Below are 23,691 nucleotides of genomic sequence, written 5' to 3' on the forward strand. Positions count from 1 at the left end.
GTTGACTTTTCTTTGGCAAGCAACTTCTATGTTACTCACCTTCCTTATGAGCCTCTAGGAAGCGTTAAGATGAGAAAGAGTCATTATTCAAAAGGAACTATCGTTTTTTAACTTTTTGCCTTTGCTTAGATGTTTTTTGTTGCCCCAAATACATGGAATGTCAAAAAGTAGGGGTGTAATAGCACACCTAAATCAGGATTCGGTACATTCCTCGCTATGAGGGTCACGGTTCAGTATGGGTTTGGTAAGACAAAACAAAACAAAAAATTGCTACTTTGTTTTTCAAAGACTATAACTCTCCCAGATGCAGAGACAAAAGCATAAATAAAAACACTCTTGTGGGAAGAAGGCAGCAGTAATGCAGGAATTGTCAACCAGTAAATTCTGTATAAAATCAAAAAGTCTTCATTTACTGTTTTTTTTTGTCTAATCTTAAATGTAAAGAGTAACCAAAAGGTTATGACAGACATCCAGAATGATGTCTCCTAAGAAAATATGACTAAAAAAAGTAAAACGGGGCTTGATATCAGGGATATTAAATAAATATACTAATGGTTTGTCACAGTACTTCAAAGTATCGCTTATATAATGCAACTGCTTGCCATACATGCACCTCTAGGCTCCCCTGCTTCAGCTATCAGTGATCAGTCGTACCACAGAGGTCTTTTTCACCAGCTGATTTGAATTAAACAGGCAGGTGTTTGCTTCTACATGTCATTCTGAACCAACCATGCTTTGTTTGATGTAAAGTGTTTAAATAGTATCTTTCTCCATTTCTTTTCTGTCATGGCAATTACCAAAATCCAGTTAAATAAAACGTGCCTGCTCTGGGAGAGGTGATCACCTATGATTGACATATTTATTGTCAATTCACAATACTCATCCAAAACATCTGCATCAAACAATTACAATATGAATATATGTACCATTACACCCCTATCAAAAAGTAAAGGAAGTGAAGGGACAAGGTTTACTAACTCTGGCATTCTTTTTCTAAAAATGCCAAAAAAAAAGCCATGGTAAGTCAAAATATATAAAATAAACTCAAACTAGAAAAAAGGTGGGTGATAGGAAAGATGTATTTGGCCAGAAAATATGTACATGCTGTTAATTTTCACTAATTTTTTTGTCATTTAGAAACTGTGAAATGTGGTCTTATGTAGCTCATTCAGACTCTTTTTCTCCTACCTTCTTTATTTGTCCTAATTGGCCACAGGGACAATAGCCTGCCTGTGACTCGATGCAGTTGTGTTGCGCAGACTGCAGCATTGGCTTCCAGGCTGATTTCGTGCTGCTGCTCAGTGCTATATGCTGGCTGAGGTACCGAGCTTAATGCGGCGAGGCACATTGAGCTGCAATCACCCCTAACTAATAAACCTACTCACTTCCAGTGCTGGCAGCATCAGCATCAGAGAGAAAAAGAATCTTTTAAAGATTAAAACAAATTGTAGCAAAAGATCAAACCACTTTGGATTTTGAAACCCCCAAAAAGGAGACCTTTTGGATGAATAAGGGACAGGAGCTGTTTTTGTGCAAGTGTAGAATTTAACCTCCTACATAGCAGCAGCGTATGAAGGGCCACAGTGTTGTTGCTTCTCTCAGTAAATCATTTGGTGTGAGTATCATCGGAGCAGAAAGCAGCAGAAATGCTAGTGGACATCGGAACTGTTTCATAGGTGACCAACTGTTTTACTTGGATTTATTGATTAGTGCCCCCATACCCAAAAACAGGTCAGCTCTAAGTCAGACACTGTGTTAAATCAGAGGTGGCATTTACACTAGTTGTTCTTTTGAAGGTCTAAATCAGCCCGAACTACCTATTTGCTTCTGTCTCAGCCTATTGATAAGCCATCCGTTCAAAGATGTATTGATTTCAGAGCCTCAGCCGAGACGTATTCAAACTCCATTTCCCCATTAACGGTACTTCCTGTAGTGACATTTGCAGAGGCAAAAATTATGAATAGGTAGACAATATTGAAAACAGATAAACATGTGTGGCAAGAATACATAGAAGTAACAATCCAAATGGCCATTCCAGGCCATCTGAAGTATTAAAATCTCTTGATATATTTGCAATTAAAAAACAAAAGGATTGAAAATAAGAAAGCAGATATGAAAGATTAGAGAAAAAAAAATCAGAAATGAATAAACCATCCACAATACCTACAATATTAAAGCCCAACTAAAAGCAACATTGCAAAGTTGTTGTTTTATTTTGTTTAAGTGGAAATATTCCAGGAGGATGTACAAGAGAGTGTTCTTTCCACAAATAAAACAAACTGCTTTTATATTAGAACTTTTCCCATTTTTTTAGTTCAGTTATGCAAATATAGTATCATAAATTTGTGAAGTTTGCAAATACTTTTGGTAACAAAACAGTAAACACTGAATAAAGCCAAGCCCAATATTATTTTATTTTACTGTCATAATCAGGTCAAATTAAAAACAAAGTTAAAACAGAAAGCATCAGTTGGTTTCTTATTTTCAAAGTAATGATTTCAATCAAACTTAAAATGAGGATTCAGGGCTTTGAAAGAGCAGACACTAAGGAAATTAAACTAGTTTTTAAAATGTTATATTGTATTTAATAAATATATAAAAATATGCATAAGCTCTCAAACCTTTGGATTTAAAAGACTCCTCTAATCAATAACTATGTGGCATTAAAGAAAAAGTGAGGGAGGCAAAAAAGGGTCGTGCTAGGAGCTTTTTTAACAACATACCTTGTGCTAGTTTCTTTCTTTAAAGAATATTTTTTCCAGCTAGGATATTTGCATCATCACAAAGCATCTCAAACAACAACTATGATTAGAGGGAAATAATTGGGACAAATGAGCAATTACCCTGTGTGGTGGGTTGTGAAAATTAAATGATCGTGCGAAAAACAATAAAATAAATCCCCCGAGGACAAGACAAGTGTTAACCTGCTTCCAGCACTGGAGCTGATCTAGTTCTCCTAGAGTGTAAAACTAGTTTAGTTGAGTGCTAACAAATTGGAAAACCAAATTGGGAAGTTCATAAATACCTCATATATCAATCTATTTACACACTATATTAGAAATCATTAAAAATGGGAATGATAATTATTCAGTGTTATGTTGTGGAGGAGAAACCACGGGAGATCAATAAGGAGAGGATAAATGAATAATGTGTGAATTGTAACTTATCATCTTGCATGCATAAGAACTGAAAGGTTAATGGCACAAGGGGTGAACATACCAATCGATCCAGGCCACGTGTCTTTTACGCACAGGATGAAGATTTACACACAGAAAATAGAAAGTAAACATGGAACAATTACACATTCAGTATTGAAGTGTGGATGAAAAATAGTCTACTTTCCTAAAAGGCAACTATTAACAATCTCTCTACTGGATGTTTGATTTTTATTTTTATTTCTCTTTTTAGGAGGAGTGAGGTCTTTCTTTACAATGAAAATGTTTAACTAAAATTATTATCTCTTCAAGTGTTGATGTTATTGAAAAGGCCAAAAAGTAGATGAAGATATTAAGGGGAAAAGCAGAGGAATACCAGCATTTCCTTCTTTACTAGACCACTCTTCAGTCAGATCCAGGGTATCCAACTTTAGAAATCTTCATATTAGCTATCTGTATTTATTACAAGTGTCTTATGAGAGTCACAACAAAATGAGTCATAGATAACAAGACTGACAGGGGACCTTTTTCACAAGCTGACAATACTTTGAATTGAGAAACTGTTTTAACACAAATCCGGACTGCAAACCTACAACACCCTGTATGGAACGACATACAGAGTTCATAGTTTTTGACTTTTTTTCAGGAAACAATTTCTCTTTAAAGTTGGCAACAAAAAGCTGTGGAACTGGTTATATGAGCGTGTTATTGTTTGTGTTTTTTCAGAACTCACCCCTTCCCTGTTCTGTCCACTCTTAGCAAGCATCTCCTGCAGGGCCCGAACAGACAGAGACTGCTCCAGCACAAAGGTACAGATGCACAGGTCCGGAGGCACATACTGCAACAACAATGTGGTCTTCAGTTAAAACACAATACAGCAATATTATTAGGAGGTTTCTTTAGGGCAGTGATTCTTAACCTATGGAGCAAGATCCCTGGGAGGGCATGGCCAGTCCGTTTTTTTTTTTTTATATATATAAATTTTAATTTTCAGGCCTAAAAATTGTAAGCAGAACTAATGACTAGACACTATTACCACTCTGACTTGTTTTTGTGACAGACCAGACCACATACCGAGTGTCGTAGAGAGTCATTCCACACCTCTTCTTCATCTTGTGATGTGGATAGAAGTAATGTGGACTGGAGAGAGAAGAGTTTTATCTCTTTAATGGAGGAAAAGTTATACGTCTGAAGGAGGCATTACTTTAAACCAGGGACAAACAGCCTGAGTTATTATGGATCTGAGCGGGACATTCAGCGTATGGGCTGGCTGGTATGCCGGTTTTGTCCAACATCTATTTACTCATGACGTGTATGTGGACGAAAAATAAAAATAAAGATTACTCTAAATCAAAGAACAGATGAAAAATTGCAGTGAAAGATAAAAGATAAAAAAGACAGGCCTGTTTGCGTGTCTGAAAAAGTTAAAGAACCGCTGCTTTAGGCTATTATAGTTTGCTGAAAACTTTCCAGTATTAGATTATTTCATGTTCATACGGTCCAACATACTGAAGGATTTTTCTCCTCTAAAGGGCCAACATATTGTTAGAGGTTGGCTCTACTGGGGCTGGGTGACGTATTTTCAGGCAGCCGACAACTTTGATCAAGAGCTTTAGGTCATGTGGAGGTTTTTATTATGCAGAATCTGTTCCTTTTAGTGCTGGAAGTGTTCAGATTTCAATGTGTAGTTGTTCTAGTTGTAGATTTAGTGTTGAGCTAACTATAGGTGGTAATTAAGCATTAGAGTAAAATCAATTTGGCATTTTAATTAAAAAGAGTCAACATTTTAAAAGTTCTCTTCAGTGTATCACAATGTTCCTTCAAAGTTTGGCTTGTGCAAAAAGTTACAGGTCAAAAAAGGAACACTCTCAGTAGTACAGGGTGTTCTCAAGCTATGTGAAGATAAAGATAAATAAAATACCAGATAAAAAAACAGCCCACGCAGAAACCAACCCTGCATAAAAATCATTCCTACAACAACTGAGCCTTAATCAGAACATTACAAATCAAGAGAATAACTTTTTCTCCTGTCCATCAACACTTACAGTGGTATGGTCCTTCGGAAACTTTGTGCTATAGAGGCAAAGCATCCTCATAAGCCAAGTAAAGAAAGTTTGCTCCCTGGTGGGATATAATGATTAGATTCCCACTCATAAAAACAATGCTGACTGCTGCATTTTACACAACCCGAACCAAGTTAATCTCAACTGGTGGGCAATAACCATTAAACAGTACTTTAAAGACATTAACATTAAGTTCTCTAAGGTCAGTCCATGTTTGTATAAAGTCTTGGAAAGAGCACAACTAGAAAATTTGAGAAGTTGCCAAATCGCATTCCAAATCAGGGCAGTAGCAGATGGGACGGGCAATTCGCTTGACAGAATGAGGAAGCAGTAAAAGGGATATAGTGGGCACAAGATAAATGATTTCAACCTGAAAACACCGGCTTCCTCTTCTTTTAGCATCTAAACTTTTTCTTAAGTGGATCATTCATACAGGTGGATCTGACCTCAACTGAAGTTATCTCATCAAGATGGTTTCATTGTGAAAGGCAATGTGTAGGGTTGGAAGACCTATATTGTGTGCAGAACAAAAGTTTCAGCTTGGTTGGAGAAAATATGTTAAAGAAAACAGGCAGAGATTGTTTATTTACAGTAATATAAGTGGCAGGATTCAACAGCTGAGTTTCCAGATAGCCTCTCTGGTCAGATAAAGATGTTGCCATTTTAACTATCACTGTTAAAGGTATTTAAACTTTTTGTTGTCTCAAGAAAGACTGTTTCTACTCCTCTCTGTGCTTTGTGCTAAGCTATGGAAGCTAAGCTATGGAAAACAACAAAAAAATCAACACTTTTTTTGGTTTTTGGAAACCACCTGTTCAGAAAAGTTGTTTGTAATGTTTCACATCAGTAAACATATATTCTTAGTGGGTTTTATTTTGTAATATTATCAAATGTTGTTGAATTTTATAACTCAAAATAAACTTTTATTTCACAGCTTTGTATGAATAAAAAATGGAAAACTGACTTTTTTGTGTAATTTATTTTTTAATTGTGTTTATTCCATTTCCCATTTTATTTTATAAGTTGTTACTACTTGTGCTTTTAATTCAGTTTACTTCCTGATTCCCTAACACTGATTTTCATTCCATTAATTAATATATTTAGTTTATATCTGCCTCAGTGCATTTATAGTTCCCAATTTTCTTTGTCTTGTTTTAATGTTCTTTTTTTTTGTCAGCAGCCATAGTCTTTGTTTGCTCAACCTATGAGCAAACTTGTGCTGCATGTGGGTCCTATCCCTCAACAAAACCCACCATTTGTAACAGTTTACTAGGAAAGCCTCTTGCCTTCTTTCTTGTAGAAAAATCAAATAAAGCAACTGCAATCCAGCAATCAAGCCTCATTTTCCAAGAAGCAGCTGACCTCTGATTTGTCCAATCATGAGGTTGAACAGTTGGTGTTGAGAAAACTGCCTTTGGTGAGAAGAGTAATCAAATATATCAGAGTTGAAGCCCTTTTAGAGAATGGTTCTGAGAATGTACCTTTGGTTTATGTTCAATAACAAATGACAGACAGAGTGAAGCTGTTTGCATACAAGAAAAAAAGTCACTTTTAATCTGTCTTCAGAGAGAGATCCAAAGGTGTAAAAACTCATTGCCCTGCAGAGGGGAGTCTATCCCTTCCTGGCTTAATTAAAAAGAGGGCTTTAAAGGTTGACTGGTAAAGAACTCATTTAAAACATACATTGGTCATTGCTAGGTTTGGATTGGCACACTGCACATAAAACAAAGACACAGCGTTCCTGCGGTAATAGTTTGTGGGCATCTCTCCAGTGGTCATAATAATGAGTGTGACAGGTGAAAGCCGCTGGTTGTAAATCACATTCATGCAGCTTTTCACAGCCTGATTCATGTTTCCATTTAAACAGTTTAGACTTTAAATCAACCTCATCCTGCAATTTGGTTTTGTGCTCCATTACCGGACTAGTTTACCAAGGAAATGAAATATCCTATTGAGTTGTTCACCTCTGTAATGACACTCTTGGGTTCTTTTACATCGTCATTGCTCCTAAAAGTGGGGTGATGCCTTTCATAAAAACAGCAGGTAATGAAGACAAAGTGGCTGACAGAGAAAATATCCATCACACCTGTCAGGTGTAATTACCATCCAATATGGAGTGAAAGCTTAACTTCCTCCAACACACACAGTTTGGGAGAGCTGAAGGAGAGTGTGTACAAAAACACCAGCAGTCTTTGCTCTCATGTAAAATCAAATTGCTTGCTTGAACTTGTTCCCTGGCCTTCTCATTTTGCTCAACTCTCCCTAAAAACCACCCCTGTGTCTCTTTAAATTCACACACACTGCATGTGCCAGCTTGTGTGAGCTTAATAATCTCAGTACTAATGGATCCTGATTAAAAGACAATCAGTGCGAAGGGGGCCTATAAATCGGGTGTCATCTGCAGCTTTACAACAGAAAAACATTACTGCCAGATGAGCAGTGGGGCCACAGTGATCAGCGGAAAGTGGGAGAACGGATATTGCTCTCTCCAGCAGATAATAATCATTTGAATATTCCGGCTTAATAAGTGGAGCACTTCGCTGAAAATGTCCTCCACAATAAGAATTGCGTTCCCAAAGAAACGCATTAAGGTGGCAACCTCCTGGTTCTAAGTGGAAAACAATTTAATTTTACCCATTAAAACTTTACACAGAGTGCCACAAACTTGCAAATGAATTTGCAATGACAGTGAAACAATTAACAGTTACAGCTAACAACAGTTCTGCTTATAAAACAATTCAATAAACCTTCCTGTGGGTGTAAATTATTTTAAAGGTTTTATCATCTGACGACAGGCTCAGAGATGTAATGCTGTTGCTGGGTCCTTTTTAGGAAAAGCTCATAAAGGAGACTGCAGTGGATGTGAGCTGTTGTTTTTTTGATGAGGCAATGAGCCACCTCTGCAAGCTTCTTAGCTTGGCTGCTGTAATTGTTTGCTGGACCTAAACAAGAATAAGCTGCCCAGATCTCTTGTGTCTAAATGGATGCTTTGTTTAATGGACTTTTCTTCAGGCTACTTCATGTGGCTGATTCCATTTTCTCTTCCCATGTGCATGAGAATAAAGGTGGTTATATAACTGCAATGAGAACAAATTAAGTCAAATGAGGTGTGTGATGTTGGCTTTTAACGAAGAAGCAGAGCAGGGCTATCCAGGTTGAGTAAAACACATTCAACACTGGATTCAGCGGGCCTACCTTTGCCTCAGATGTGGGCTCCAGGTAACACAGGCGATTCCCCAACCCTTCGGCAGCCAGGCAGAACTTGCGATTCTCCTTCTGGATGCAGGCCACGCACTGGAGCACCACTTCATCATCCTGTCAAGACAGAACTGACTTCAGTCTGCACCTCTGTGAAAGCAGAGACCGAGTTTGTGCATGTGGGTGTCAGATCCTGAGAGAAACCCAATTCACCCACACACTTGTGCCCATTTCAAGCCACCGATCAGGGGAGACTGATGTCTGGCCTGACGAGTCGAGTGCTTATTTTCCCTACAGTGGTGGAACAACAGCAGGATGCAAAAGGATTTATCTAAAATGTAAAGGTAATAAATAATCCCTGAAAAGCTGTGCATGCATTAATGTTTTTGTTGTTTTACAGAACATACTGCCACCACAGATTTCTACAAGGCCAAGCAGATAAGACATTTCTCGAAAGAAATATATCAGCTTCATCCTGCAAAACTCACATGTCAGTTGTTATACAGGAAACCTGACTGATCAAAAGTATTTTTTTTAATTAGCTGAGTTCATACCTCAAAAGGCTGCCATATTTTTATTTTCCTCAATGATTTCACTTTTTCCTCTACTTGATGGGTGAAATGATCATTAATTACAACCTTTACTCATTTTAAGTATGATTTTGCTTTTTTTTTGCATAAAAGAGCAAGTTTGACAAAATAACGCAGTTCATAAAACAACTGATCTGAACATTCTTATAACACTTTTTACCCTTTTATATATTTTGCAGAAATGAAGAAAATGAAGATGATTACTGGCTTACTCAGTTTTGCACTTAAAGTGGAAATAATGGGCCACTTCAATTAATGCATTTAAATGTGTAAAAGCTGACACTAAAAGACTGTTATGCCATTAGATGACCATGCCAGTTAAATTTATCTTGGCTTCTTGTCTTTCTGCCAGTTATAAATGACATTAAAAATGATAAGAATTACAGTAAATCCTACTATATGCGCACACTTGGATTTCCAGGCTCAAAAAAGAAACATCTGACGTTAGTCTTGTGCAAATGAGTTGATTGTGTTGGCCTTGTAAATGCTGAATTGGACATAGTTACTCTGCAGGACGGCAGAGCAAGCAGAAATGTGCTGATACTGGCCACTGTGGGACAGCGGAGGATGTGTGTTTCTGTTGGGGGGGGCGGGCTTTTGCACAAATGCCAGCTCTTTTATTTAATGCGGGGAGGATTGTACTCAGAGCAGAGTGCAGCAGTAGTTGTAGTAGTAACAGTGGAGCACTCCATTACAGCATTACAGTGCAGCACGGTGCGCAGCAGAGACACAGAAATAGCGAAGCAGAATCTATTTTACAGTTGTGCCTGCACAGAAGCACGCCATGAAAATTGCTGTGACAAGCCTCAAGGCCATGACAACCACGAGTGACACATTTTATTTTGGTATTGATGCACATGTGTGCATCAGATGAAGTTCAAGGACAGAGTTTGTCATTTTTAGCACAGCAGGAGCTTCTGAGAGTTTTACCTCTAAATGTCTGTATTTTTTATTCAATACAGTAAAATCATTTATAAAATATTATTTTAGGCACACCATTTGTGCTTATATCCATAATACACACTGTACTCTATATGCAGCAGGAAGAACCGGCTGCTGGGACTGTTAATGTCATTCATCATGTTATGGAAAAGACTTTGGAAGATGCTAACTGACTCAAATCAATATAAAAATGTTATTCAGCTCAGATGTATATTGAAATTAATAGGCCTTTATTGCAATCCAACACTTGGCTTGGTTGGAACATACCATCAGTCTCATTGTTGAGATCGAGAAAGCCCAGAGTTGATTTGGGCCACAATATGATTTTATTGATCCACTCATTGCATTCCTGGCTGTCTGAGTGCCAAGACGCTCACATACAAACAGGACCATCTCTTTAATCAGAGAAGCCGATGTCTGTGTCTCTGCCTGTGTCACAACTGAGCCTCTTCCCTCATTGAACCCACACAGGAGGGGATCAGGGGGCCACTCAGTGCTATCAATCATTCATAAAGAGAAGCATTAAGTGAGACTGGAGAGAAAGATGATGCTGGCTCTGAGTTCAAAATCTGAGGAAAAGAGTTGGCTTTTGGAGATCCTGCTACTTTCAGCTGCCTAAATGACGACATATTATGTCACTAAATAAAAAAATTTAAAGGTCAATTCTGAGAAGGCTAAAATATTAAATGGAGACTCTGGTTCCAGTGCACATCATTTGAAGTAACAACATTTTTAGCCATTAAGAACATTATGTTCAATATAATTGCTAAATGAAGAATAAATGTCTTTAATAATTACTTAGCATTCCTTGAACAAATAGTTTAAATCATTTTGCTCAAATTTTTATCTTGAATTAGGTTCACTCCAGATGTTAATAAGTTGCATGTACAGTATGCAAACTATTCTTTATCAGGTTAAAATTGGTGTACACAGGACTGCAGTGCATACTTTTTAAAAAAATCTGGTCCACAGGAAACCCTAAATAAATTAAAAAAATTGAAAAACTGCTATTTTTTGTTGGCCAACATAAATGGCATCAAGTGCAAGAGAAATCACACTTCTCTTCGCTAATTTTGAAGTCTTGGAAATGAATAAGGATCATTGTAATAAAACAAAAACATGCTATTTCCTATAAATATAAACATCACAACGAATTGCATTTATCCTTTGGAAATCAAATAGCTGTTGAGATATTTTAGTTAGGATTAAACGTCTGTGAAACAAACAGTCATTATGAAATCATGTGGGGAAACCAGCTGGAGAACTTCAGCTAATAATTAATGTCATTAATGAAAAAGTCATTTATTCAGCTGTCTTAGAACAACGTGAGAAGTGAGCTTAGCCTCTAAGGACACCTTGGGACTGATGTGATTTACACATAACTACTACTTCTCACACACCATCATTTCTTTTTACACCTATGTGTAAATACAATCCGGTGTGTATGTACTACAACAATGAGACTTATATTATTTTATTCAGTTTTTAACCAATGACAGTCTTCTTATGCAGGTGGAAATATTGGCATTGATGGAAATGTTTGGAAGAAGACAAGAAAGGATGGCGAAAGTGTCCATAATATTGATGCAATGAGTCAAATGTTGGCTTCAGTCATATTTTCTGTAGATTTAGGCTGACAAGAGATGTTTTGTGGTGTTATTAACCAGCTGAACAATTGAAGACTAGCTTGTAAAAAAAAACTGTTAGCCGAATATTAAGCTATGCAGCTGCTTGAATAACATTAGTTATTTTTTATTTCCGATGCCCTACTGTAGTTCCTCCTCACAACAATTTTCCTGTACATTATTGCAAACACAATTTTATCCAGCTCTGCAGAAAAAACAAAGTCCCGCTCTTAAGTCCAAGACTTAAAATGATCCCGGGAGAATTTGAAAGCATTCTTATTCAGCCTTTGGTGAAAAAATGTCAGTATTTCAGCAGGAATAATGCAGCACAGTTAATGCAATCAGCTCATGGTAATGAGTTTTTACAGCCTTATCTTGTGCAGCACAAGGCTGCGGTGCCTTGGTCCGTATTCCCTTGTACACCCTGGAGGTATGCTACAATTACTGTTAAGCTGAAGTCACAAAATATCTGGCCAAGTCACAAACAAGGCTTGTGTCATTTGGAAGTACAGGGTGCCGTGGCATGAACTGCTCCTGTATTTTATGTTTGGCTCCAACTCCGCCTGCAAGGCTTATTACTAATGCTTACGTCATGGTAAATCTGGCACTTTATACCATCACCATCCTTTATCTTTTGAGGCAGTCTACTTTACTTTTAAAGCATAAATGCTTTAGAGAAAACAAGTGTATAAAACAAGTATAAAGCCCACCATAAATAACCATAATAAACCTAAAGAGTGACGCCAAGTCCCAAAAGATGGTGAGAAAAACAACTAACAAGTAGTTTAATTGTTATTGCCAAACCTTCTTTTAAAGCAACAATACAGCTTTTGATTTGCAAGTAACATCCAAGTAACAATTCTGTCTCAATGTAAATAACTTTTAGATGAATAACACAAGCTGTTCCAGTGCAACATTTAAATACCAAAAACATGTTCATAAAGAAAAGTAAATTACGCCTCCTGTTAGGCAGAACTTGCCACTCCTAAGCGTATCCCATCAAAGTAAAGACATGTGGTGATAAAATCCAGGCTTCACTACGGCAGCTGCAACAGATTTCTGCCTCCCTCTTTGAGGTCAGATTTGTTTTAACTTGATCCTGTGGCAAAAAGAAGCACCAAGTGGATCCCTGGTAGGAGGCTGAAGGTAAAGAGATAAAGGTGGAGGAAAGGAAAGGAAAGGAAAGGAAAGGAAAGGAAAGGAAAGGAAAGGAAAGGAAAGGAAAGGAAAGGAAAGGAAAGGAAAGGAAAGGAAAGGAAAGGAAAGGAAAGGAAAGGAAAGGAAAGGAAAGGAAAGGAAAGGAAAGGAAAGGAAAGGAAAGGAAGGGAAAACACCAAACTACACAATTTGCTTCCACTTGTCTTGGTCTTCTTATGACAATGTCTTCCATTGAAATGAGTAATAAGTCTCCATTATCACCTGGGGCATGCTACCTGTGAACACTGTTTAGAGATTGGCTGGCACACTGAGACTTTGTTCTGAACAGATTGATTCTGCTGGGTGGACACTGCAGAACAAAATGCAGCCAAGCACAGGTTGTGTCCTTCAAAACGCACACATTTTCTGGACTTGTTATTTTGTCCCACACACACATACATATGTACAACCTGGGTGCAGAAAAAGCCCTGGAGTTACTCTGGCCAACTCTACAGCAACAATGTGAAGAAAGAAAAGTATAAGAGAGGACTGCAGTCTGTAATGGCTCACTGCAAACAAAAAAACAAACAAAAAAAAACAATGGGGACCAAGGGAGTGTGGAAAATACTGCATTTTATTACCATACAAGAAGCTTGTACGTTTTGTAATCCTACAGTATATTTCTGTTTATTTCTTTATGGGGTTTTTTTCTCAATCACTGGTCAATCTGCAGCCTCAAGAAAGCAGATTTCCATGTCAAGAGACAAATTAACAGATTATTATATTCCATTTTACTTTTGCTTCTAAAAAAAAAGACTTTAATTGAGAGGTTTGGGCATTTTATATCAAATCAGAATGTTTTCTCTGCTTTTTTATTAGCACCAATAATCAGATTCAAATTATTTGAATGTGATTATGTGTATTTGATTGTTTATCTGCAGGCAAAATTACATGTCAGTCATGACTTACGTGGTTCTTACATAAAACCACAGACATCACTGATTTCAACTACTGGTGGAACGAGACACTCATCTCATAAGGTGAGATGAGATCCTAGGTTAAGGAGATAAAATCGAGATTTTAGCAATATTTCTAAGAAAATAGCTTTTGCCACAAAGTCATCTGACTGACATCTCTCTGGTCTGAGAGATTCAAGACTCATGAATCTCTTCAAATTTTACCAACTTTCAGGACTGACTGAAGTGGACATTAGAGTGAAAATCCTTTGTGTGTTTTATTTTTTGTTATTGTCATCACAGAGAAAAGTTACTCATGCTAATGAACACAGAGATTTTAAACAGCTCGCAAGACAGTTTTTAACTCAACGAGAAATTTTGTGTTGTTTTGCCTCTACTGAATACAATATGATGAATGTTTAGAACATAAACACACATATATTTTTGCAGCCATGCTTTTAATTACACAGTCTACATGATAAAAACGGAAAGACACAATCTACATTTTCCAACAATGGTACTCCAGTATCAAAAGGAACCCTGTGAGGAAAAGATACGTTTCATCCAGAATATTCTGGTAGCGATTAGAGCTCTGTGCTGGTTTACTGTTGGAGTGATTCACAGCCTTGTGGTTTAATGCTCGCACACACTGTGGTGTGACAGCAGTGGATATGGAAAGAGAAAGAGAATAAAAAAACTTTGGACTGGAGGAGCAGAGCTTTGTTCTCATGACTCAGTGTTACTGTGTAAATGGGAGTGCTAATGCTCATCTCGAGGCAAACTGCTGAACATGCTGCCCCTGGTGCACAGACAGAACAAGAGAAAAAGAGCTTGCATGCAGAAAAAGACATCATTAAAATCAGCAGGCCAGGGAGACACAACAAATTAATCTTGACATTTGGTAACATTTCAGCCTCCTTTAAAAGCTTTGCAGGGGATGACAGCCTTACAGCTGGTTATTGAACAGGGTCAGGAGTCAGCTGTTGGTGCAGAGTGCATGCAATGTAGCCTGTGTGAGATCCCTATGTTTGGAGAGTTATTTAATGTGCGTTTAAAGCTCTAGATCTAATGCTAGGATGGGCAACAGCTACATCACTTTTCTATCTTCCATGCATATTTGATGCTCTGAGGCTGTTTGTGTCTGTGTGTATGTGTGTGTAAGTGTCATTCGGAACCCATTGTGCTTCAGACTTAGGCCGTCTAATCATTGTGGGCAATATGATTACCCAATCACTGTACACTCAGAATATACAGCTGTGAACAGCAGCAACCATATGAGCCGAGGTGATCCATCTTGAAGATTAGACAGATATGGCAATAACCTGCGAAACAAATAGCCTGAGGTGAAAAACGCCCGCATCCTAAATGGAACAGAATGGCTGCTGTTGGCTTGTAGAAGTATGCCACAGCGTAAATACAGCCAAACAAGTTCAATTTTGATAAACATGAGGGCTGTTTTACAGTAGATCATCTGGGGAGAAAGTTTATACAGCATATACTGTAAGTGAGCACTGCAGATGGATCGAATCTCTCCCTGGTTCAGAGTTTATAAAGCTTAGCTGGATTTCTCTGTGCTGAAAAAGTGAAGCAGGGAGGCAGTAAAGTGTTTCATTGCACCTTACAGCACTACGCTGCCTCTCTGGCAGTTGCTTGAATTTAAAAAGCTAAGAAAGTGTTTTCATCCTCTTTTGCTTTGAGCTTCATATACCAACCTTCATACAACAAGCCAACATCTCGAACCAACACAAATAATACCCCACTGCTGTGTGTGCTCATTTAGTCAATACCAGAAAACAAACAGCAAACCAAAATAACAATGCGACATAACAATCATCACTTATGCAAGACACCCAACTATGTGGCCAAAAACCTTATTTATTTATTTATTTATTTATTCATTATCCTCTTAGACAGAAAAAAATGGTAAATTAAACCATCTCTTAATAGACATAGTTTGTTTTTAGTATCAAATATAGTTCTTGCTCAGTTAGTTGTGCTTTCATCCATCTTACCTACTCAAAAACCTTTCATTTTCACTAAAAAATAAAATAGTTTGTAGGCGAGTAATTTAGTTCTGCATTATAGAAAACAACCCATCCACTAGTACTTTAACATAAATAGTTAATTTACGTCACTCAACCACCAAAGAAACTAATGGTACACCCTTAGTTTTAGTGGTGTTTTCACTCTAAATGAGAATCTTGCACAACTAGTGTTTTACTATAAAAGGTTAAGGCAGAAATTCTCTAGTCCTCAGATATATACCCAGCAGTCAATTGTTGGATTTGTGAAGGAGTCTTGAGGCTTCAACTGTCCTAACTACTTTAAAACAAGATGCAGGAACCAAACATGTGTGCAATGTTCCCACATGCTTGAAATTGAGGCAATACACTTTGTCAAATATAGTCTAGTGAGCTTTTTCCCTGACTACAGATTGACACTGGGGATGCACAGCATCATAGCAACTGAAGGCCTTAGAGAACAAAAAGAAGCAAAGTAATTCCCTCTTCCTGACACTTCCTGTCAACAAAACGTAATCTCACTTACAGATAGAATTGAGACTTTTTGTGGCAGAGCACAGAAAACAAACTCATTCTACCCAAAAATGAGCAACATGCTGTATTTTCAGGAGAAGATCCTTCTTGGAGGTCTAAAAGTAGAACAGCACTAGCAGGTGAAGCTTTATTTGTTTCCGGTGTCCTGGAAGTCTTACATGGTCTTTGACTCGGTTGCTCAACTGTGTGATGTTAAAAGGAGTCCCAAGTGGCGCATGAATGGAAGTTACACTTTGATATTAGGTCAAGGAAGTAGAAGCACTAGATATGTGGCCTAGAATGTCAGCATGAGCAATGACTGCAGTTGATTCAGCCATTCCACAGACTGTGTACGATCTGAAAGGAAAAGATGTTGTCCCATCTGAAACTAGAACAGAAATTTGGGAACTACATTGACTCACTTAGTCAATGGAGCTGTACCCAGGTAATAGCATCACAAAGATACCTGGAGCCATTTTTCTTAAAAAAGAAAACTGTCAGATGTGTTGGCTCTGCTAATTTTGACTCCATGAACAAAAAAAAATATCTGCATTTGTGATACCAGATAGTCTTACACATTGTTAGTTTTGAAATGCGTAATGCACTCTATTTGTCTGGATTGCATGTGTGTGAATCCTGTGTTAACGATGTTGTGTATTCTATTTCATGAGTTCAACATGTTAACATGTTCCTGGGTTGATGCTCCTGATGTGGCTGAGAACGTTTATTTTATACAATGAAACTGACTTTGGCGTCCGCTTCATCTGGATAAAAATGTTCAGTGTCCTTCAAGGGCTGACCTGACAAAAATCTTTCAGAGCCCTCATCCTCATCTTCCTAAGCACTGCTGAATTGAGCTCCAGGCGCAAAAAGGAGCTGAGGCTGAACTACAGCTGAGGCACTGCGGTGTCAAAATTGATTTGATCAGAGACGGGTGATGACAACCAGGTGAAGGGTTCTGATGTAAAAGCCAGAGGACTGCTGAGACTCAGAAGAAACTGCCATGAAATGAGGGGAAATTAAAGCAAACAGATTTTTTGACTTCGAGACGAACTTGGGGACATGTCAACCTGAGAGAAATATCTTGAAAGAGCAGGTGGCAGTTCTCAAAAACGTACACGCCATCATATTTGAGTTAGGAAAAAAAACCTTCTGATGGGACAGTTTTAACAACATCAAAAATTGACTCTCTGCACTATAATTTGTCATACATTTAAGGAGGAAGCCATAAAAAGCCTGCAACGGGACTTCTGAGGTGTCAGCTCCTCTGCAACACTTCTATAAGTTGAAAAGGAGTGAGAGTTGAGAAAAACTGAGCATTGCTGCAGAGATGTACAGCTGGAGAGCCAGAAAAGGAAAAGCTCCACTATCCCAATGCATTATCTCACACGCAGGGTTTGAAGCAAACAAAGTAATAGAAGTTTCCTTTTTCATAGAATCACTGCAAAGTCTCACGAGAAGTTAAAGAGTAAAAAAAAGCTGCATGTTGGCAAGGGGTGCTGCTGAAACCTAAAAACTGAAAGCACAGAAGGTGTTAGCAAGCATGTGTGTGGCTCAGTATCCTTGCTGCAAATGCAACAGTCATGAATCTCTCGCCCTGCCTGCTGCTGAGTGTGTTTTCTTATAATACACAGTGTTGACTCTGCAGCAACAAAGCCCAATAAAGAAGGTGAAAATGTCTTCTCGTCTCTGCTGCCGCGGTGCAATCTTGAATCTTTTATGAGCATTTTATGAGCTAACGCCACAGCCGTCAATATCAGATGGAAGTCTCAGTCATTCCTGCGATGTCTCAAAAATGCAACTTTTGCTCAGCCAGGACATGCCAACCTTACTGCAACTAATAACTCAGCAGAAACATTTCTGTGGACTTTTAAGGTTGGGTTTTAAAAAGTACTTATTCAAGTTTGGTTGTGAGTAAGCCTCAGCAGCAGCAGCAGCAGACTGAAGCAATATAAACTCCTCTAAGTGGGTTATTAAAGGCACAGTAGGGAAACAGAATATTGGACATAATTGCGGTAGACATCAGCACTGCTTTATGTAGGAGGGAAATGATTCACAACCAATAGAAGTGCTTTTAATGGTTCTTATTCAAGATAAAATGCTACAAACAATGAGACTGTTTCTGTAGGGTATAGTGTTGAACAAGTAGCACAATCCCAAATACACTGCTCATCATTTAAGGAAGGTAGTTTTTCTAAGTAAACTCAAAGACTGTTTTACGCAATGTTTCACGATTTTTCTTTAAAGTTCTGTGTTTTGTTTTGTTTTTAGAATCACTTACTTTGATGCATCTCAGTCAGATTTACTTCCTAATCTCACTAGTTTTTTATAAATTTCATAAATTCCTCCCTTTGGTTCTTGCTACAAAAGCCCTGCAGCTATTTTCTAATTTATTCCTCAGTTGTGTTAGACGTTTTATTACTCTGCTGGCAAAAATATGCACAAAAATTAGTCAATAAATACAAATTGGATTTGATACAACTTAAGCAAGAGCATAGATGCAAAAAATTATTTTGGTGTTGATTGGCATCACTTTTGCAAAAATTACAAACTATGACATTGGGATTGCAAAAGATTCAAACACTCAGCAATATCAAATTCTAAGTGCCTTGTATTTCTTATTTGTCAAGGTCTAAAGGATGTTTTTTTTTTTTGAGTACCCCACTCCTGCCTGATGATAGGTTAGACAGGTGCCTCACAACTCTGAACAGAATCAAGTGTGTACCAAAAGTAAAAAATGTATGTTTTATTTTTATTGTTTATTTGTAAGCTTTGTATTCCTTCCTATTTTGCAATGCCCACGCTATATACTGTGACTTAGGAAGGGTTTTATAAAGGATTCATTTAGGTTGTTTGACAAAATCATATCTTAAATTCACAGAAATATAAATGCTTCTCTAATAGTCAATTTAATGTAGTATCACAAATAGAGTTTGCAAATCCGTTTGTGAACACATTAATCAGCACAGTCATATTGAGACTCTCTGCTACAGTAACTGAAAACAATGTAAGGAACGCTGGAGGTTCTCAGCTACAAAGAAAAAGTCTTCATATGGGAGAAAGCTTCCTACACGGCCTTATTAAATATTCATTCTCTAAAACACCCGATCAATCAGGCCCCCTTACTGCATGCCACCAACATTCCTGGGGAAATTTCTTCATTTAGTGGCACAATCAATAGCTCATTACAGCAGCTTCACACAAGGTTGTCTCTGCGCAGACCTGCTGGCTTAATTCCTTTTACATCAGATGCCTATCTGATCTGTCCATCTTCATCGCACAACAACATTTCGATTGGAAAACTTACACACGCGCGACTTGCCAGTTGAATGTGCAACTTTCAGAACTTTCAGTCTGAGCTAATAAACAAAAAGAGAGAAATCAATGTTGCAGTTGGAGTGTTGTCAATATACTGTGTGCTCATGTGCAGAATAACGATGCAGAATATTTGGTACACTTGCGAATTTTGATCGGTCTCTTAAAACGTTACAGAATGATGAAATGACACACTTTTTCAAAACAATAAGTTAGGAATGAATTTATGGCAATAAAAATTAATATGAGGACGGCCAAGCATTCACACACAGCATCTGTTTGTTTGTTCTTATCTGTGACAGGAGCCAACTGACAGAAACATATGCAAACAACACCAAAACAAGGTAACACTCCTCAAGACAATTTGCATTACAAAAATCTTAGTTTTATGGATTTGCTGCTCTGTGTTGGAAACTGCATCATTCTGCTCAAAATGCATTCTGGTTGCAAATAAAAACTGAGCTATAACTTTTTATAACTCAGCCATAAAACGATAGCAGACCTCATCACCATAACATTAAAACGCCATTCATTTTGTTAGTGTCAGGAAGAATGCAGGGATGGACTGAGCTGAATTCCCATTTGGGGGAATAATTTCATGCTAATCACTGGTAATTTCGCACGGTGCATGCAACAGGAGAATATGAAACGAGTCGCTTGAAAGGATAAAGCTCAACGGGTCCAGTGAGTTTTGATCGGTGCTAAAATATTCTTGCCAAACTAAGGATGGTTCCTTGTGATCAGACATCAAATCGCAGGATGCAGATAAGTGCAACGTCAATGCAGATTAGGGCTAAATGGAAATAAGACAAACAGCATCCAACATGGCTTCGCACAAGCGCCATCTCTCATTGAATTAAAGGCCTAGCATTCTTTAAAGGAATGCATATCACCCGCCACCTTTCATGCCAGATTTAGACTAAAATCATTTTATGATGAGAAGGGACAGAGTTAGAGGCATTTTGGGTAAATCCTGAAAAGAACTTTATGTGGAATCTATAAGAACCCAGAGAATTTTTTGGGAATAACTCTCAACTACCTCATCAACGTTTGCTCAATATCTGTAAAATTGACTGAGTTGTAGCCATTTTGGTGTTAGTCCAAGTGGATTAGTTGTGACATCATCTTGAAGTGAACAGACTCCAAAAATGAATGATTTGCAGATGACCATCCAATGATTACTTTCTGAGAGAAATCTGTCCAATGATTTATGACATATTTTGCTAACAGACAGAGTTGATTGTAATAGTTAATGACAAAGTTTCAAAACCAAATCTGACACAATCAGTTAGTGATCTGAGTAGGTGTTGGGGGATGACCCTCAGGTACTACCACATCAAGATTCAGCTCAATATCTGTAAAACTGACTGAGTTACGGCCATTTTTCTATTGGCTAAGTTTACTTAAATACGGCGGCCATCTTGAATCAGGTTAACCATTTGTAGATCCAAAAATTACTTTCTGTGAGTTTTATTAAAATGTGTCCACTGTTTTATGAGGTATTTTGCTAATGCTACAGGAAAATGAAGACACACACACACACAAAGGCAAAAACATTGTTATCTTCAGCGGCAAGTGATAACAAAGCTCAAATCAGCCCTTTTCAGCTCTTCCACCTTTTGTTTTTCTTCTGAAGCAGTTTGCGATGGCTCATTGCATTGTTCCTCTGTGTGGCTGCATCGACAGTCATCGCCTGGATGCAAAGTGAGGTCTGTGCCTTCACACAAACAAGCCATGCGCTGCCACAGTGCATTAGTCACAGCCCTGGTCTGGCCTTTTCAAAGTCGCTACACCCACTCAAACTGCTAATAGATCCCCAGAATTCGATAGTCGCCTCGCAGGGATCTTTGAAACACAGAAGCTGTGTGTGTGTATGCATGTCTTGCATGTATGTATATAATAATAATAACCCCTCTGTCATTAGAGTTTATAATAAAACAGAATAAAAAGCAGAGTACACCAGGAAGAAAAGTTTGTTTCCTCTGTTCTAAAGACAACAGGCACAATTCATTTAAAAAACTGTCCTAACATAATGAGCACCATGAGCAACGAAACCATGAGCTGATATTTATTCTGTATTCAGCTTGTTATAAAGTCAATTCTGATGGAGCTGAACAGGACAAAGTGAACATAGAGGCTTATTAGACTCTCTCGGCTGAAATTAAGAAGCAGTTTGTGGGAGAAGCTTTTCTCTGCAGCCTCACAATCAGCACCGTTCCTCTTCTTGCAACATCAAATTACCCATGGCTGAGAGACATGCTTTCTACTCTTCTCTACACCCACTGACCTGGGTTTTATAGGCAGCAGTCCAGCAGGGGTACTTCCTGCTACCACTCCAGGGAAATTACTTTGTGTTGTTAGAGAAAAGACAGTTTGCAAACTGCTTTATCACACTCCTTGACTTCAGTAATAGTCAACATTTGGAAGCGAGCAAAAAATAGAGCTTTACATTCCTACAGACACAAATTTATACCAATGCAAAGGCAATAGGTGCATCTAACTGAGCACTTGTTTCTGGAGGACTGACTTTAGCCATGTGCTGTGGATGAATCTATGGCTTTGTACAAATGTGTGCACATGCACACAGTCAAGAATGGATCTGTTCTGCCTTTCTACTCCGAGTAGTTAAGCTGTTTGTCTTGCTTAGCTGATGAATAATTTCTGCACCGTGCTCAGCTGTGGCACGTCTGGTGCAGCCTGACTGCACCACACGGCTACAGCTCCACATTTGCATGCCACACACACACACACACACAAACGTTTTTTTACACTCATGAACACCAAGCTTGCTCAACACACCCCCATCCAAACATCATCCAGCCTGTCAGAGGGATGCAACAAGCTGCTAAGCCTGCAATTAAAAGCAACAGCAGTTTTCTGTTTGTCAGTGTCTCCTTGCATCTTCTCACGGAGCAACAATTCTTCGAAGGAATGCGAATCACCCGCCACCTTTCATGTCAGAGTTTTGAACTAAAAAAATCTTATGATGAGAAGGGGCAGTTTTGGTCAAATGGCAGATAATCTGTTGGCGCTTCAAGTATGTGATGAAGGCAACTCTCGGCTACTACCGCACCAAATTCCAGCTCAACTAGTGTAAAATGAATTGAGTTATAGCCATTTTTGTGTTAGCTAAAGATGATTAGCTGTGGCAACCATATTGAATTGAGGTGACTCAGACACAAAAAGATATTATTATCCTCACATTTGGCGGTGGATGATAACAAACAAGCACGCTAAAACTACTCCATCAACAACATTCAGAAGAAGATGCTGTACATGGCATTTAAGTTCAAGGCCTGTAAAGAGGAGAAATTGTGCTGAAATGTCAGCTCTGTTTTGAAGTGGCACGCATGCTGATGTGTTGACCTCTTTGTGCTGCAGTTAAAAGGCTGGGCAGCAAGAAAAATCAGCAGAAGGTATCAGCTTTTTACTGAGTGACGACTGAGGGACATTAAAAATGGGCACAAAACATCAAATCATCTGCAAAAATGTATGGCGTGTATATGTGTATGGCTACATGTTGCCAACATTTGTTGCATTTTTATCGCCTGTTAAAATTTGGTGTGGTAATAGCTGGGAGTCATTGCCAACACATAATCTGAGCGCTCTCTAATCACATAAGATTTTATATCAAAACTTTACATTTAACTATTTGAATCAATTGTGTCTGTTAGCAAAAAGTCTCATGAACCCCTAAAGAAATTTTAATATAACTCTCATAAAGTATTTTGTATTTAGATTTTTTTTAAATGGGACAATATGTACTAATGACTGTTTATATGTAAATACATGAGATTATAGCTAGGTGGCTAACTTCCATTAACAGGTTGGTATCAAACACAAACAACAACAAAAACAAGCAGATGCAATAAAACAGGAATGAAAAATTAAAGGACCATAAAACCTATAAATATACTAATTTAAACACAGTTGTGATGACAGTTCTGACTTTCCGGTACTTTGTGTATTGTACTTGGAGCTGCATTCAAAGTTATGACTTGACTAATCATCGTTGGGTGATGTTCTATCACATGGTGAACTTCTACAGGTGCTGGTCATAAAATTAGAATATCATGAAAAAGTAGATTGATTTCAGTAATTCCATTTAAAAAGTGAAACTTGTATATTATATTCATACATTACATACAAACTCATATATTTCAAATGTTTATTTCG

At 38.0% G+C, this 23,691-nt stretch overlaps 1 protein-coding gene across 7 annotated transcripts in view; it reads right to left on the reverse strand.

Annotated features, from left to right (window-relative positions):
- The window catches only part of LOC108234815 (ryanodine receptor 3), a 95,081-nt gene that overhangs the window by 67,777 nt on the left and 3,613 nt on the right, over positions 1–23,691 (reverse strand). For all 7 annotated transcript variants that reach the window (XM_037977912.1, XM_037977911.1, XM_017414330.3 and 4 more), the window contains exons 2-3: positions 8,414–8,533; positions 3,889–3,993 (exon numbers count right to left, since the gene is read on the reverse strand). In XM_037977912.1, the coding sequence (XP_037833840.1) occupies positions 3,889–3,993; positions 8,414–8,533 (225 nt within the window). The remainder of the gene's footprint in view (positions 1–3,888; positions 3,994–8,413; positions 8,534–23,691) is intronic.

This window comes from Kryptolebias marmoratus, linkage group LG10 (assembly GCF_001649575.2).
Source record: "Kryptolebias marmoratus isolate JLee-2015 linkage group LG10, ASM164957v2, whole genome shotgun sequence".
NCBI lineage: Eukaryota > Metazoa > Chordata > Actinopteri > Cyprinodontiformes > Rivulidae > Kryptolebias > Kryptolebias marmoratus.